Here is a 14107-nt window from a genome sequence, read left to right on the forward strand (position 1 = left end):
CATTACTATGTGAAAACAACCTGCTTAATAGGCCCTGCTGCCTAAACGCCTCCCATTGTATAGTAAGTAAGTACATTTTATTTATAAAGCACTTTTTACAGATAGAAATCACAAAGCGCTGTACTAAACATAGGTGACTTAAAACAACAATCAAGTGAAAACAACAGGAGCAACGTCATAAAAAAGATAAAAAAGGATTAGAAAAAAAGTGGCTTAAAAAAAAAAATATATATATATATATAAAAAAAAGGAGTCAAAAAAGTCCATTAAATAAAAACTTCACTGAAAAGCAAAGTCTTCAAAAATGGACCCAGTAGTTTTCAGCTTTAACTCTCGATATTCACTCGTCATTGGAATTTAAACTTCATTTAGCCTTTTAAATGTAACATAAGTGTCATGTCTCATTGATCAGGTTCTGTTTATTATGTTCAGTTTTGTTTTTGACTCCATTGGTTCCTGTTTTTGGGCACCCTGGTTTGTTTTAGTTTCCATGACAACCATTTGGACACACACACCTGCCAATAATCACAGCACCATTTAAGCCTGTAGTTGCCAGGCAGTCAGGCTGGAGATATCACCCTCTACACACCCTTGATACCCGATTGATTACGTGGTCCATGCCATAGTGCTCAAGCCAATGCTCTGTTGTTTTTGACTTATTCACGCCACAGTAAGTGTAGTTTTCTTTCATGTCCTGAGTCTGTTAATGTGTTAGTTTTGTTCCTGCGTTAAGTTTGTTCCCCACATTGTGTGAGCCTTTTGTTTGTTCCTGTTTTAACAAACCCCGTTTCCATATTATGTGGGATATTGTGTTAGATGCAAATATAAACGTTATACAATGATTTGCAAAACCTTTTCAATCCATATTCAGTTGAATATGCTACAAAGACAACATATTTGATGTTCAAACCGATAAATATTTTTTTTTGCAAATAATCATTAACTTTAGAATTTGATGCCAGCAACACGTGACAAAGAAGTTGGGAAAGGTGGCAATAAATACTGATAAAGTTGAGGAATGCTCATCAAATATTTACTTGGAACATCCCACAGGTGTGCAGGCTAATTGGGAACAGGTGGGTGCCATGATTGGCTATAAAAGCAGCTTCCATGAAATGCTAAGTAATTCACAAACAAGGATAGGGTGAGTGTCACCACTTTGTAAGCAAATTGTCGAACAGTTTTAGAACAGCATTTCTCAATGAGCTATTGCAAGGAATTTAGGGATTTTACCATCTACAGTCCGTAAAATCATCAAAAAGTTCAGAAAATCTGCAGAAATCACTGCACGTAAGCGATGATATTACAGACTTTTTACCCCTCAGGCGGTACTACATCAAAAACCAACATCAGTGTGTAAAGGATATCATCACATGGGCTCAGTAACACTCCATAAAACCACTGTCAGCAACTACAGTTGGTCGCTACATCTGTAAGTGCAAGTTAAAACTCTACCATGCAAAGCAAAACCCATTTATCAACAATATCCAGAAACGCCGCCGGCTTGGCTGGGCCCGAGATCATCTAAAATGGACTGATGCAATGTGGAAAGATGTTCTGTGGTCTGACGAGTCCACATTTCAAATTATATTTGGAAACAGAGGGCGTGGTGTCCTCCAGAACAAAGAGGAAAATAACCATTCGGATTGTTATTTACGCAAAGTTCAAAAGCCAGCATCTGTGATGGTATGGGGGTGTATTAGTGCCCAAGGCATGGGTAACTTACACATCTGGGAAGGCACTATTAATAAAATAGGTTTTGGAGCAACATATGTTGTCATCCAAGCAACAATATCATGGACGCCCCTGCTTTTTTCAACAAGACAAGTGATACAACAGCGCGGCTTTATAAAAAAAGAGTGCGGGTACTTTCCTGGCCCGCCTGCAGTCCAGACGTGTCTCCCATCGGAAATGTGTGCCGCATTATGAAGCGTAAAATACGAAAGTGGAGACCCCGGACTGTTGAACGACTGAAGCTCTACATAAAACAAGAATGGGAAAGAATTCCACTTTCAAAGCTTCAACAATAAGTTTCCTCAGTTCCCAAACATGTATTGAGTGTTGTTAAAAGAAAATGTGATGTAACACAGTGGTGAACATGCCCTTTCCCAACTACTTTGGCACGTGTTGCAGCAATGAAATTCTAAGTTAATTATTATTTGCAAAAAAAAAAAAGACGTTTATGAGTTTGAACATGAAATATCTTGTCTTTGTAGTGCATTCAATTGAATATGGGTTGAAAAGGATTTGTAAATCATTGTATTCCGTTTATATTTACATCTAACACAATTTCCCAACTCATTTGGAAACGGGGTTCGTAGTATAAATAAAAGATGTCATTACCTTCAGGCCATGTCTGATCCAGTCGCTTTGCACCATGGGAAAACTGCACCAGAGTCCTCGTTATGACAATAAGTTAGCTTAGCAGATTCAAAAATTATGTTTTTTCTTTCTTTTTCTGAAGCTGGCTTGCCTTGGACTTAGTAAAGCCCCGTGATGAACAAACTTCACCAAAACAGCGTGGCTCGGATGGTAAAATGAACATTCAGAAACTTGTGGGTTACTGGTTCGAATCCAGCTTGAGCCATTCCACCTTGCTCCCAGTGCCAGCCACACTGGTTTAAATGGAGCTTAAATGCAAATAATGGCTTTTCTCAGGTAGATAGATGATAGATAGATAGATAGATAGATAGATAGATAGATAGATAGATAGATGGATGGATGGATGGATGGATGGATGGATGGATGGATGGATGGATGGATGGATGGATGGATGGATAGATAGATAGATAGAAAAATATCTAGATAGATAGATAGTACTTTATTGACTCTTTCAGGAGAGTTCCCTCAAGAAAATAAAAATTCCAGCAGCAGTGTAAAGAATTGACATCGAATTTAAAAAGTAAAAAGAAAATAATGGGGGTATAAATGTAAACAAAATAGAAAAATATTACAATAAGAATAAAAATAAAAAGCAACATTAATAATAAATATACAACAAAAATAAGGAAAAAAAGTGCGTTGCGTCACAAAAGCGCTATGTAAAATTAATTATGTTCAGTTCATTGTCTTAAAGGGCGACAAACCCCAGCCTAAAGCCACAAAGTACGGCGATATTGTTGTATAATATTCTCCTGAACCCAGAAAAAGTACAGCACTGTACTTTCATGGCTACTACGGTTTGTTCCTGGGGAGTCTGACTCTTAGGTTTTGTGGTTTCACATTTGACATTACTTTTTGTGCTTTTTTTTTTGCACTTGCACCTACAAACAGTTATTCTGACGTCCCAATGGGGTACAATGACTTGATACTGCAGTTTCATCCATTAACTAAGCTTTGCTTCTACTTACTCCTTTTTGGACTTGTTGAATGGTGATGATCTTCAACGTGGCTTTGTTAATGTTTGAAATAACCTTGATATAATTACCAGCACTCTCAAAGATATGGTGGTGAGGAGGTGTACAAGTGCATTCATGTTGACCGGACCACAAACAAACTACTACAAACCCCAAAACCAGTGAAGTTGGCATATTGTGTAATTCGTAAATAAAAACAGAATACAATGATTTGTAAATACTTTTCAACTTATATTCAGTGAATAGACTGCAAAGACAAGATATTTAACATTTGAACTGAGAAAGTAAATTTTTTTTTGCAAATAATCATTAACTTGGAATTTAATGGCAGCAACACATTGCAAAAAAGTTGGTACAGGGGCATTTTTACCACTGTGTTACATGGCCTTTCCTTTTAGCAACACTCAGTGAACGTTTGGGAACTGAGGACACCAACTTTTGAAACTTTTCAGGTGAAATTCTTTCTAGTTCTTGCGTGATGTAGAGCAGTGGTCCCCAACCTTTTTGTAGCTGCGAACCGGTCAACGCTAGATAATTAGTACTGCGGCCCGGCGGCGGGCACGGCTTGGGTGGGGGGTCGGTGGGGGGGTATGTATTCTTTCTTTTTTTTTTTTTTTTGTCATGAAAAAGGGAGTTTTTTTTTATTGGTGCACTAATTGTAAGTGTCTTGTGTTTTTATGTTGATTTAATAAAAACATTTAAAAAAATAAAAAAAATTATTCTGCGGCCCGGTGGTTAGGGACCACTGATGTAGAGGTAAGTTGTTCAACAGTCCGGGGTCTCCGTTGTGGTATTTTACGCTTCATATTGCGCCACACACTTTCAGCGGGAGACAGGTCTGGACTACAGCCAGTCCAGTCTAGTACCCGCAATCTTTTACTATGAAGCCACGCTGTTGTAACACGTGGCTTAGCATTGTCTTGCTGAAATAAGCAGGGGTGTCCATGATAACGTTGCTTGGATGGCAACATATGTTGCTCCTAAACTTGTATGTACCTTTCAGCATTTACAATGTTGGCCTTGCAGTGATTTCTCCAGATTCTCTGAACCTTTTGATATTATTTCAGACCCTAGATGGTGAAATCCCTGAATTCCTTGCAATAGTTTGTTGAGAAATGTTGTTCTTAAACTATTTGACAATTTGCTCATGCATTTGTTCACAAAGTGGTGACCCTCGCCCCATCCTTGTTTGTGAATGACTGAGCATTTCATGGAAACTGATTTTATACCCAATCATGGCACCCACCTGTTCCCAATAAGCCTGTTCACCTGTGGGATTCTCCAAATAAGTGTTTGATGAGCATTCCTCAACTTTCTCAGTGTTTTTTGCCACTTGTGCCAGCTTTTTTTAAACATGTTGCAGGCATCAAATTCTAAATGAGCGATATTTGCAAAAATTAACAAAGTTTTCCAGTTCGAACATTAACTATCTTGTCTTCGCAGTCTATTCAATTGAATGTAGGTTGAAAAGCATTTGCAAATCATTGTATTTTGTTTTTATTTATGATTTACACAATGTTCCAACTTCACTGGTTTTGTAGATGTGTTTGATACTGCAGGGTATATATTGTTGCGTAGACTTAGAGTACAAAGTATTTACCTTCCTTGACCATGCCCACACTCAGACACTTCTGGAAGCGGCAGTATTGGCAGCGGTTGCGCCTCCTTTTGTCCACGGGACAGTTCTTACTGGCCAGGCACACATACTTGGCGTTCTTCTGCACGGTGCGCTGGAGAGAAATAAATAAAAAAGAAGAGCAGACATTCCAATAATCAGCCTCCAAACACAATCAAGCGCCACATATTTCACTTCTTTAATTCAATTTCAGCTTTCCCTGGCAAAGAATGAAAGCAGAAGCTCGCAGGTCACTTTTTAATTACGCGCTGAAAGGCGACGCTGACATCAGTATAATTAGATGAAATTAATTTCCCCAACAAGCGTCGCCTGCAGGGGGGACGATTTTATTAGCGCGGGGGGCCCGACAATGGCGGCCGTGCACGCGTCACGCCGAGGAGGCTCCCGCGAGACAGGCGGAAAGGAAAGAAGGCTCTGCCTGATCAGATTGTTTGTGAAGCTGGCGGGTCAGCTCGTGGCACCTCGGGGGCCTCGCGGGTCGTGCCGCACTCAATGGGGCCCGCGGGAGCTGTTTTCTCCTCGGCTGGCTCGAGCGATTATTACTGACCTTATTAAAATGAAATCAGAAACGGGCCGTGTGGGGAACATCAACAAAAACGGCACTCATTGTTTTTTCATGGGCATTCCAAAGTTATGTTATTAAACATGTCTCTGCATTTTATTATAAACAACACCAGTAGGGGGTGTCAGAAGACGCTGTGACGTAAAAAGAGGTATTGCCAAGTTTTTCCCTTTTAAAAACAAACGAAAAAAAAACATTTGGGGATACATATTTTTGTTAGATAATGGAAAAGAAACAATTCTCCGGCAAACATTTTTTAAATTGCCTTTCTTAAATTTCCTTTTTTAGCATATAAAAGAGAAAAACTCAAGTCATGTGGAGATGCATGTTTTTCATTGGATGGCAAAATTATTTGAAAAGTGTTGTTTTGTTGCTTTTGGGAAAATTTGGAGTTACGTGTTTTGTCCGCTGCTTGCAAGTGTCAATGACATTTAATCTTGTAAAAAGGAAAAAGCTCACTGAGATTGTGTTTTGTATTAAATAATTAAAACGTTTCAAACCACGGACCGATTTTTGTGAGGGTCATTGACAGTCACCAAAGTTTTTATTTTTGGTCCAGTAAAAAGGAAATGCTAAAAAAACGTTTTTCATTGTTAGTTCATCACCTGGGGCGACCCGAGCAATGGATGTCGAATGGATCTAGCATAATATTGTGAGAGTCCAGTCCATTATTCTAACGTTGGAAATAAAACATTCTTTTTGACGACGTTTAATCAATGTTGGGTTCTGCCGTTGATTTCACAGTTGAATTTTGGTCTTTTTCAAATAAAATTTTCAAGAGAAATACAGAGTTGAAAAAACATGCTTTTTGACAACGTTGATTTAATGTCAGGTTGTGACGTTGATTTGACCATTGAAATTTGGCCAACGTTAGACATCAACTTAATTTTCAAATTCAACTATTTTGCGAAGTGGTTTCAAAGTCAGTTTTAAAGGATATGTATGTTTAATCAACGTTGTATCAAAGTATTGTGCCTGCTGGGAGTCACTGGCCGAATCTGGAGATAGGTGTTTTTCATTAGATAACATCAAATAAATCACAGGTCAGTTGTTGAGCGAGTCACTGAGAAGTATCACTTTGTTGTTTTTCAACAATGTAGAATAAAAGCAGAATGTGGAGAGCAGTGTTTTTCATCGGATGGTGTAAAATGAACAAACCATGGTGAAGTGATGCAAGAGTCACGGAAAGCAAATATTGCTTTTAGTTGAGAAATAAAAACATGCGTGGCAACACGTGGGACCAGTGCCCAATGACATCCAATTGGGTGTTTTGTGAGCATACTTCTAAATTTTCTTTTTTGCTTTGACTGGCATAAAAACGACTGTGCATTGGCAACTGTACATGCAAAAACAGCTCTAAGACTACTGTCTAATAATACAATAGAAGCACACTATTACATACAGTAAGCTTTGCACCACACATGTCCATATACCCCCCGGGAAAGGCACAGCAATTATTTCATATGCTGTGGCACAGGCGGCGAATTGACGCGTAATGGGGAGCTAATGCCGGATGAGTGGTTTACATGTCGGCCCTCTCGTCGCAGGCGTGATTGGAATTTAAGTTAGCAAATGTTGTCCACTTGTGTGTCTATTTAGGTGACGCATCATGCAGAGGTAACCTGGGGGACCTCCAACTTACTGTATGTGCAGTTGCATATACATGCAATTATCTGAATGTAACCTATTCAGAGGGGTGGGGGGTATTAGGATGACAGGGGATGCAAAACAATAACAGTGCAATACGTTTTCATGGTCACTACTGCCTACTTTGTCTTGTTATATTCTTATTTTACTGTTATATTTTTATTCCCATTGTTGCTTTTTAGTTTTTATTCTTATTGTAATATTTCTCTATTTTGTTTCCATTTAAACCCCCATTATTTACTTTTTACATTTATTTAAATTGATCTCAACTCTGTACACTGCTGCTGGAATTTTAATCTTCCTGAAGGAACTCTCCTGAAGGAATCAATAAAGTACTATCTATCTATCTATATTCCTGTGCATTAGGACTTATAGTTAGTGTGTCTGTGTGTGTGTGTGTGTGTGTGTGTGTGCGTATGTGTGTGTGTTTGCGTGTGTTCTTGTATTTCCACCCTTCTTGAGACATCTACAAGGAAAAGTACCTTCCATATGAAGACCGGTGAACAAGTTAGGACCGAAATCATGGACCCAATACGGAAAACCATTGCATCAAATAGAGAGCTAAATACTAGGGTCTGTGAACATTGCTCCAAAGTCAGAATTTTTCGTTGATTTAATGTGCATACAAAAGAAAACATTGACTGGTGCAAAGGAAGCAATATGTGGTAAAACAAGACGGCAACGAAAGAAGGACTTCCCTATTCATCCTCGGAAAATCCGCCAGGTGAACAGCTGATTTTACGACTTCCGGTGTTTACGTAAGACAACCCGCGTCCCATATGTGCAAATAAGATGAACAAATACACTACGGTACGAAGACTATAGTGGCCATTAACAGTTAGCTTCTACAGCTAGGTTGGCCAAAGTGCGGCACAGGGGCCATCTGTTTGTCATCGGCCATAAGCACATTACTAAAAACAAAAAAATAGAGCTGTTATTTGCACCTGTGATGGTGAAATCTATCAAAATGAGGGTGGACCAAAAAGAAAGGATCTTTCAAATTGACTGTGTATCGGTTTAAAAAGTGCTACCCCTCTGGTCAACATATGAAATAACAAGTGTGTGTAAGAAATTGAAATGTGCCCCCTTTGGCCAAAATTTATTTAAAAAATGTAATGATTTTCGGAGGTCTCAATAAGGTAAGAAATACAAGACTGTGTGTGTGTGTGTGTGTGTTTGAGTGTGTGTGTGTGTGTGTATGTGTGTGTGTGTGTGTGTGTAAAGGGGACAAAGAGGCGTAGTGTTGACTTGAACTTGTCCTTGTCGCCAAACTGACTGGGATAGGAGAATGCAACCAATTGATTTGAATGATTGTCAGTGCTTCAGTATTGCACGCTCCTCTATAATATCAGATCGCAAAGCACCAGAAAGCGAAACAAACTGTTACTTCCTTTAAGTAAAACAAAGCAAATGTTGCGGATTAGCTCAATGAGCAATGCTGAGGCCACTGTGGAAGCAGATGGAGTCTTGACATGTAACATGTGCTAATAGACACCATTTAAATGAAAAGCCTTTAGGGACTTTTCTTTTCTCTCACCCGATTATCTTCTGCTGCTTAATCAGGGGCAATCTGAGCTCTCTGTCAAGCGCAAGATGGGCGCTTTATTGCATGCAAATGGAATGTAATATTTGAGTGACACATCAGTGCAGACGCTTGAGATTTAAAGTAAAAAATCTGCTTAATATTGACTATTTCTCATGACCAAATGATTGGAAAAATCTAAATGAAGAACATCTTTTCCACCCAATATATCAAAACGGGAAACGCTTTCAAAGTTGAAGTGAAATCCCACTGAAAATGTGTTTCAAATTGCACTAATGAACTAACAATGATTTAACACGCTAGTAACTTCGCCTACAATTAAATATAATCAGGAAAGGACAATAAAAGCAAGATTATAATGGAGTGCCTGATGAAGAGATGTTTTAGCTGATGATGTGATTCCAGGAACAAATGGCACGCAATGCTAAATGATGTTGTTTCTAAGAAGTGTTGGTGTGTTATCATATATGGCCGCTGCAATAAGAGTGCGAAGCAAGCGGGAGATGAGAGCCTGCGGCCTGGCCAGCAACCAGCTTCCATTAATTACTAAATGAAAACAAATTGTTAAACTAATTGAAAACAAGGATAATTTATTGCTTCCAACCAGAGGGTTTATTCAAATACATCTATGCTTGGCTTGCAACTCAATAAATAACTGATAACACAAACAATATATCAAATAAATATAATGGACTGTATACAAATATATTACATTGAAATATTTAAATTAGTAAAGTTATGGAAATATGCTGATCATTCATTCCTGCCAACAAAATTGATTATTCAAAAATATGTGCTTGCTGTGACAAACTAAGTAAACTAATAATAATAATACAGAGCATATGTATACATTTATTAAATACAAATATTCCTCCATCCATCCACCTTCTATATTCAGTTTAAATTAACTCATTTTAAATAACTTTTTATATTTGTAAAAAAATACATACAATTAAATATTAATTGTTTTTTATTTAAACATTATTGAATACAATATAATTCTATTGTATGTGGTTGCTGTGACTCTATATCCAAACAATATAAATTAACAAAAATAATAATACAAACAATATATCAAATTAATACAACATATTAAATAAAACTATGATACATTACGTTTTAAATTAGTTTTTAAATTGGTAAAATAAGTGAAAAGAAGGATAATGAATTCCTATTATCTGCTTAAGTCTCAATTAAGTAAAAATACAAGAATATTATTAAATAACTGAAATAGATATAAAATTGCATAATATAACACAATGAATTAAATTAAGATTAATTTTCATATTTATGGCGGATTTGCGTACTTTGGATGTACCCTCAATGAATTACAGCTTTATTGTGTGTGCATCTGCGTCATACTGAGAGTGTCATAAATATTTTGCCGCGCGGCGCTTCCTGCATGTCTTATACATTAAAAAGTAAAAGTGATTGTGACTAAAAACCGTCTTCTGGCAAGGTGTGTGTGTGGGTGTGTGTGTGGTCACATGGTATGTGGGATATGTGTTATACTGACTCATATAGAGTAGAAGTGTAAGATTGAAAACACGTAGAAAGGCAGCAGAGAATACTTTTCCTTAAATACCGGTACTATATTTCACCTGGAGTGGCTGAGCGTGAAAGCGTGGAGGGATTTTTGTCTCGGTTGTCTTAGCGAAAGCGTGTGTTCTCACATAAATCACACGCACACAAAAACTGTGCACGCACTTTGGCCACTCGGTTGCCGGGAGAGACGACCCCTGTGGGCGTTCAGTGCGTTCATAATGACTCCGGGGATAATTTAGAGTGGGGTGCGAGGTCTAGAGGAGGGGTGGTTGGAGTCCAATTTGCTTTAAATGAAGTGCGGGTTTTGCCAAAAAGTGCTGAGTGTGCGTTTGCTTCTGTGTTACCTTGAAGAAGCCTTTGCAGCCTTCGCATGTGCGGACGCCATAGTGCTGGCAGGCGGCGTTGTCCCCGCACACCGCGCAGGTGCCCTCTCCTTGGGGGCCGCGAGGCGGCGGCGAGGGCAGGCTGTCCCCAAGCAAGGGCCCGCAGGGGCCGAGAGCCAGGGAGCGGAATGTGAGGCTGGTGCCCCCCGCCCCGCGGTGCAGCTGGTACATGGGCTGCTGATCCAGGGGCGGGCCGTGAGCGTGGGAGACTGAGGACGAGGAGGAGGAAGAGGAGGACGAAGTGCGCACCAGGCCCCCTGAGAGACCCTCGTAGCCTCCTATGCTGCCCCCGCTGTGGGGCGGCGAGTGTTGGTAAAAGTGTGGGAAGCGGGGGGACTTGAGGCCGCTTGTGTCCAGGTTGGGGCCCATGGAGTGGGGATGCGACGGAGGGGCTAAGGAGTGCTCCTCCCACAGGAAGGAGGTGCCAGGCTGTAGTGGCAAGGAGGGAGTGGTCGGGGTTGAAGGGGGAGATTGTTTAAAGTACATGGCAGAGGAGGACAGGGCCTCCAGTTGCGGCGCGGTCGGGTAGCTTTCCTCCTCCTTTTTGATGACGGGCCTGTGCGGGGGCATCTGGTAGAGGCAGGACGACTTGGGCTCGTAGCCGCCCTCCACGAAGACGTTGAAGCTGGGCAGGGAGGTGGTGGCGGCCGCGGCCGAGATCTCGCCCCCGCCCAGGTCCAGCTTGGTGTAGTCGGAGGTCATGAGGTCAGAGCTGTAGCTGTCTCCCTGGTAGCCGAAGGACTGTCCGGAGTAGGCGGAGCCTGGGGGGACGGGCCCGTACTGAGCCTGCACGCAGGGCATGTCTGGCGGGGGAAGCAGAGAAGACGTGGAGGTTTAGTGTCACGTTTAAGGCCACATCACCGATGCCATTCTACAACATTAGTACGCCAACGGTCATTAGAATAGAGATCACTTAATTAAGATGGCGGCACAGTAGCAACGCTAAAGTGACTACGAGCTGTGGACGCACATGCACGTGAAATATTAACAACTCTGAAGAGGCTGCGTTCACACTTGTGGTTCGGTACTCTGGTACGATCCAAAACTGGAATACTTTTTTTTTTTAAAGATACTTTGGTGAAAGCCGTTGTCACGGCACCAAAAAGAACATTTGCATAAAGCAGTGGTTCTCAACCTTTTTTCAGTGATGTACCCCCGTGAACATTTTTTTAATTCAAGTAACCCCTAATCAGAGAAAAAGATAAAGAAGTAAAATACAGCACTATGTCATCAGTTTCTGATTTATTGAAGTGTATAACAGTGCAAAATATTGCTCATTTGTAGTGGTCTTTCTTGAACTATTTGGAAAAAAGGATATAAAAATAACTAAAAATTTGTTGAAAAATAAACAAGTGATTCAATTACAAATACAGATTTCTACACATAGAAGTCATCATCAACTTAAAGTGCCCTCTTTGGGGATTGTAATAGAGATCCATCTGGATTCATGAACTTAATTATAAACATTTCTTCACAAAAAAATACATCTTTAACATCAATATTTATGGAACATGTCCACAAAAAAATCTAGCTGTCAACACTGAATATTGCATTGTTGCATTTTTTTTCTCAGTTTATGAACTTACATTCATATTTTGTTGAAGTATTATTCAATAAATATATTTGTAAATATTCAGAATATTTTTTTTTAAATCTCACGTACCCCTTGGCATACCTTCAAGTACCCCTAGGGGTACGTGTAACCCCATTTAAGAACCACTGACATAAAATAAGGACCTAATCAGATGGACTTCGACACATGTCCTAAGGTCTAATGTCCTATGGCTGGGTCAAATGTTTCTTTCTCCTTTCACATCACGGTTGAACAATTCAACATGTCCGAAAAGGAGTAGGAAGAAGCAGAGCTTATTTTATCCTACCCCTTTTCTTCATGTCTCAGTGACAAATTACTTTTGTCTGCAGGAAGAGAAAAGAAAAACGTGGACAGCTTATGTGGCGATGAAAGAAAAGGACATATGTTAAAAAAAAAAGGGACAAATGTTCATGAATACAAAATAAAGTAAATAGGTTAAGAAAGTAAATGAGAATGAAAATAAATATGATTTATGAAAATAAATGCAAGTGTCAAATGTAACATTGAATGTTTATTATTCCAGACTTCTTGTTGTTCTCCTACAGCAGTGGTTCTCAAATGGGGGTACGCGTACCCCTGGGGGTACTTGAAGGTATGCCAAGGGGTACGTGAGATTTTTAAAAAATATTCTAAAAATAGCAACGATTAAAAAATCCTTTATAAATATATTTATTGAATAATAACTTCAACAAAGTAAGAATGTAAGTTCATAAACTGTGAAAAGAAATGCAACTATGCAGTATTCAGTGTTGACCACTAGATTTTTTTGTGGACTTTATTTATAATTGGATCACCTGTTTATTTTTCAACAGGTTTTTAGTTGTTTTTATATATTTTTTTCCAAAAAGTTCAAGAAAGAACACTACAAATTAGCAATATTTTGCTAATAAATCAGAAACTGGTGACATAGTGCTGTATTTTACTTCTTTATCTCTTTTTTTCAACCAAAAATGCTTTGCTCCGATTAGGGGGTACTTGAATTAAAAAAATGTTCACCTGGGGTACATCACTGAAAAAAGGTTGAGAACCACTGTCCTACAGTAAGTTGAGGACTATTCTCATGAGTTCATCATCTTTAGTTTGTTTGGTTGTCCAACCAGCTTACATTTCACAAAATACGGTGGAAGAGGGGTTAGTGCGTCTGCCTCACAATACGAAGGTCCTGAGTATTCAGGGTTCAATCCCGGGCTGGGGATCTTTCTGTGTGGAGTTTGCATGTCCTCCCTGTGAATGCGTGGGTTCCCTCCGGGTACTCCGGCTTCCTCCCACTTCCAAAGACATGCACTAAATTGGCAACACTAAATTGGCCCTAGTGTGTGAATGTGAGTGTGAATGTTGTCTGTCTATCTGTGCTGGCCCTGTGATGAGTAGGCGACTTGTCCAGGGTGTACCCTGCCTGCCGCCCGATTATAGCTGAGATAGACTCCAAAGGGAATAAACGGCAGAAAAATAGATGGATGGATGGATGGACTTCCAAAATATACTTTAGAAGAGTTCTACCGAGCAGAAAAACATCACTTCCGCATATTTGTCATTTCTACATGATTTTTGCTGTCATCTCAACAAAAGAAATTGCTCAATTGTCGCCCTCAGCAGAACAAAATGACAGAAATGTTGCCACGCTTTTTTTTTATTTCTGTGAATGGGAAACAAGTTGTATCTTATTTACTTGAATTAAATTTGACGCATGCTTTGGACTAAAACATATTGAATTGACAGAATTGTTGCCACACTTTTTTTTTTTCTGTGAATGGGAAACAAGTTGTATCTTATTTACTTGAATTAAATTTGACGCAGGCTTTGGACAAAAACATATTGAATTGTTCAGTAATGTGTTATTT

The 14107-nt window shown here is 39.4% G+C and overlaps 1 protein-coding gene across 2 annotated transcripts in view; it reads right to left on the minus strand.

The window, feature by feature from the left end:
- The window catches only part of nr4a3 (nuclear receptor subfamily 4, group A, member 3), a 48504-nt gene that overhangs the window by 24415 nt on the left and 9982 nt on the right, over positions 1–14107 (minus strand). For both annotated transcript variants that reach the window (XM_061915699.1, XM_061915698.1), the window contains 2 exons: positions 10634–11475; positions 4957–5086 (listed from right to left, as the gene is read on the minus strand). In XM_061915699.1, the coding sequence (XP_061771683.1) occupies positions 4957–5086; positions 10634–11475 (972 nt within the window). The remainder of the gene's footprint in view (positions 1–4956; positions 5087–10633; positions 11476–14107) is intronic.

This window comes from Nerophis ophidion, linkage group LG11 (genome assembly GCF_033978795.1).
Source record: "Nerophis ophidion isolate RoL-2023_Sa linkage group LG11, RoL_Noph_v1.0, whole genome shotgun sequence".
In the NCBI taxonomy this organism is placed as follows: domain Eukaryota; kingdom Metazoa; phylum Chordata; class Actinopteri; order Syngnathiformes; family Syngnathidae; genus Nerophis; species Nerophis ophidion.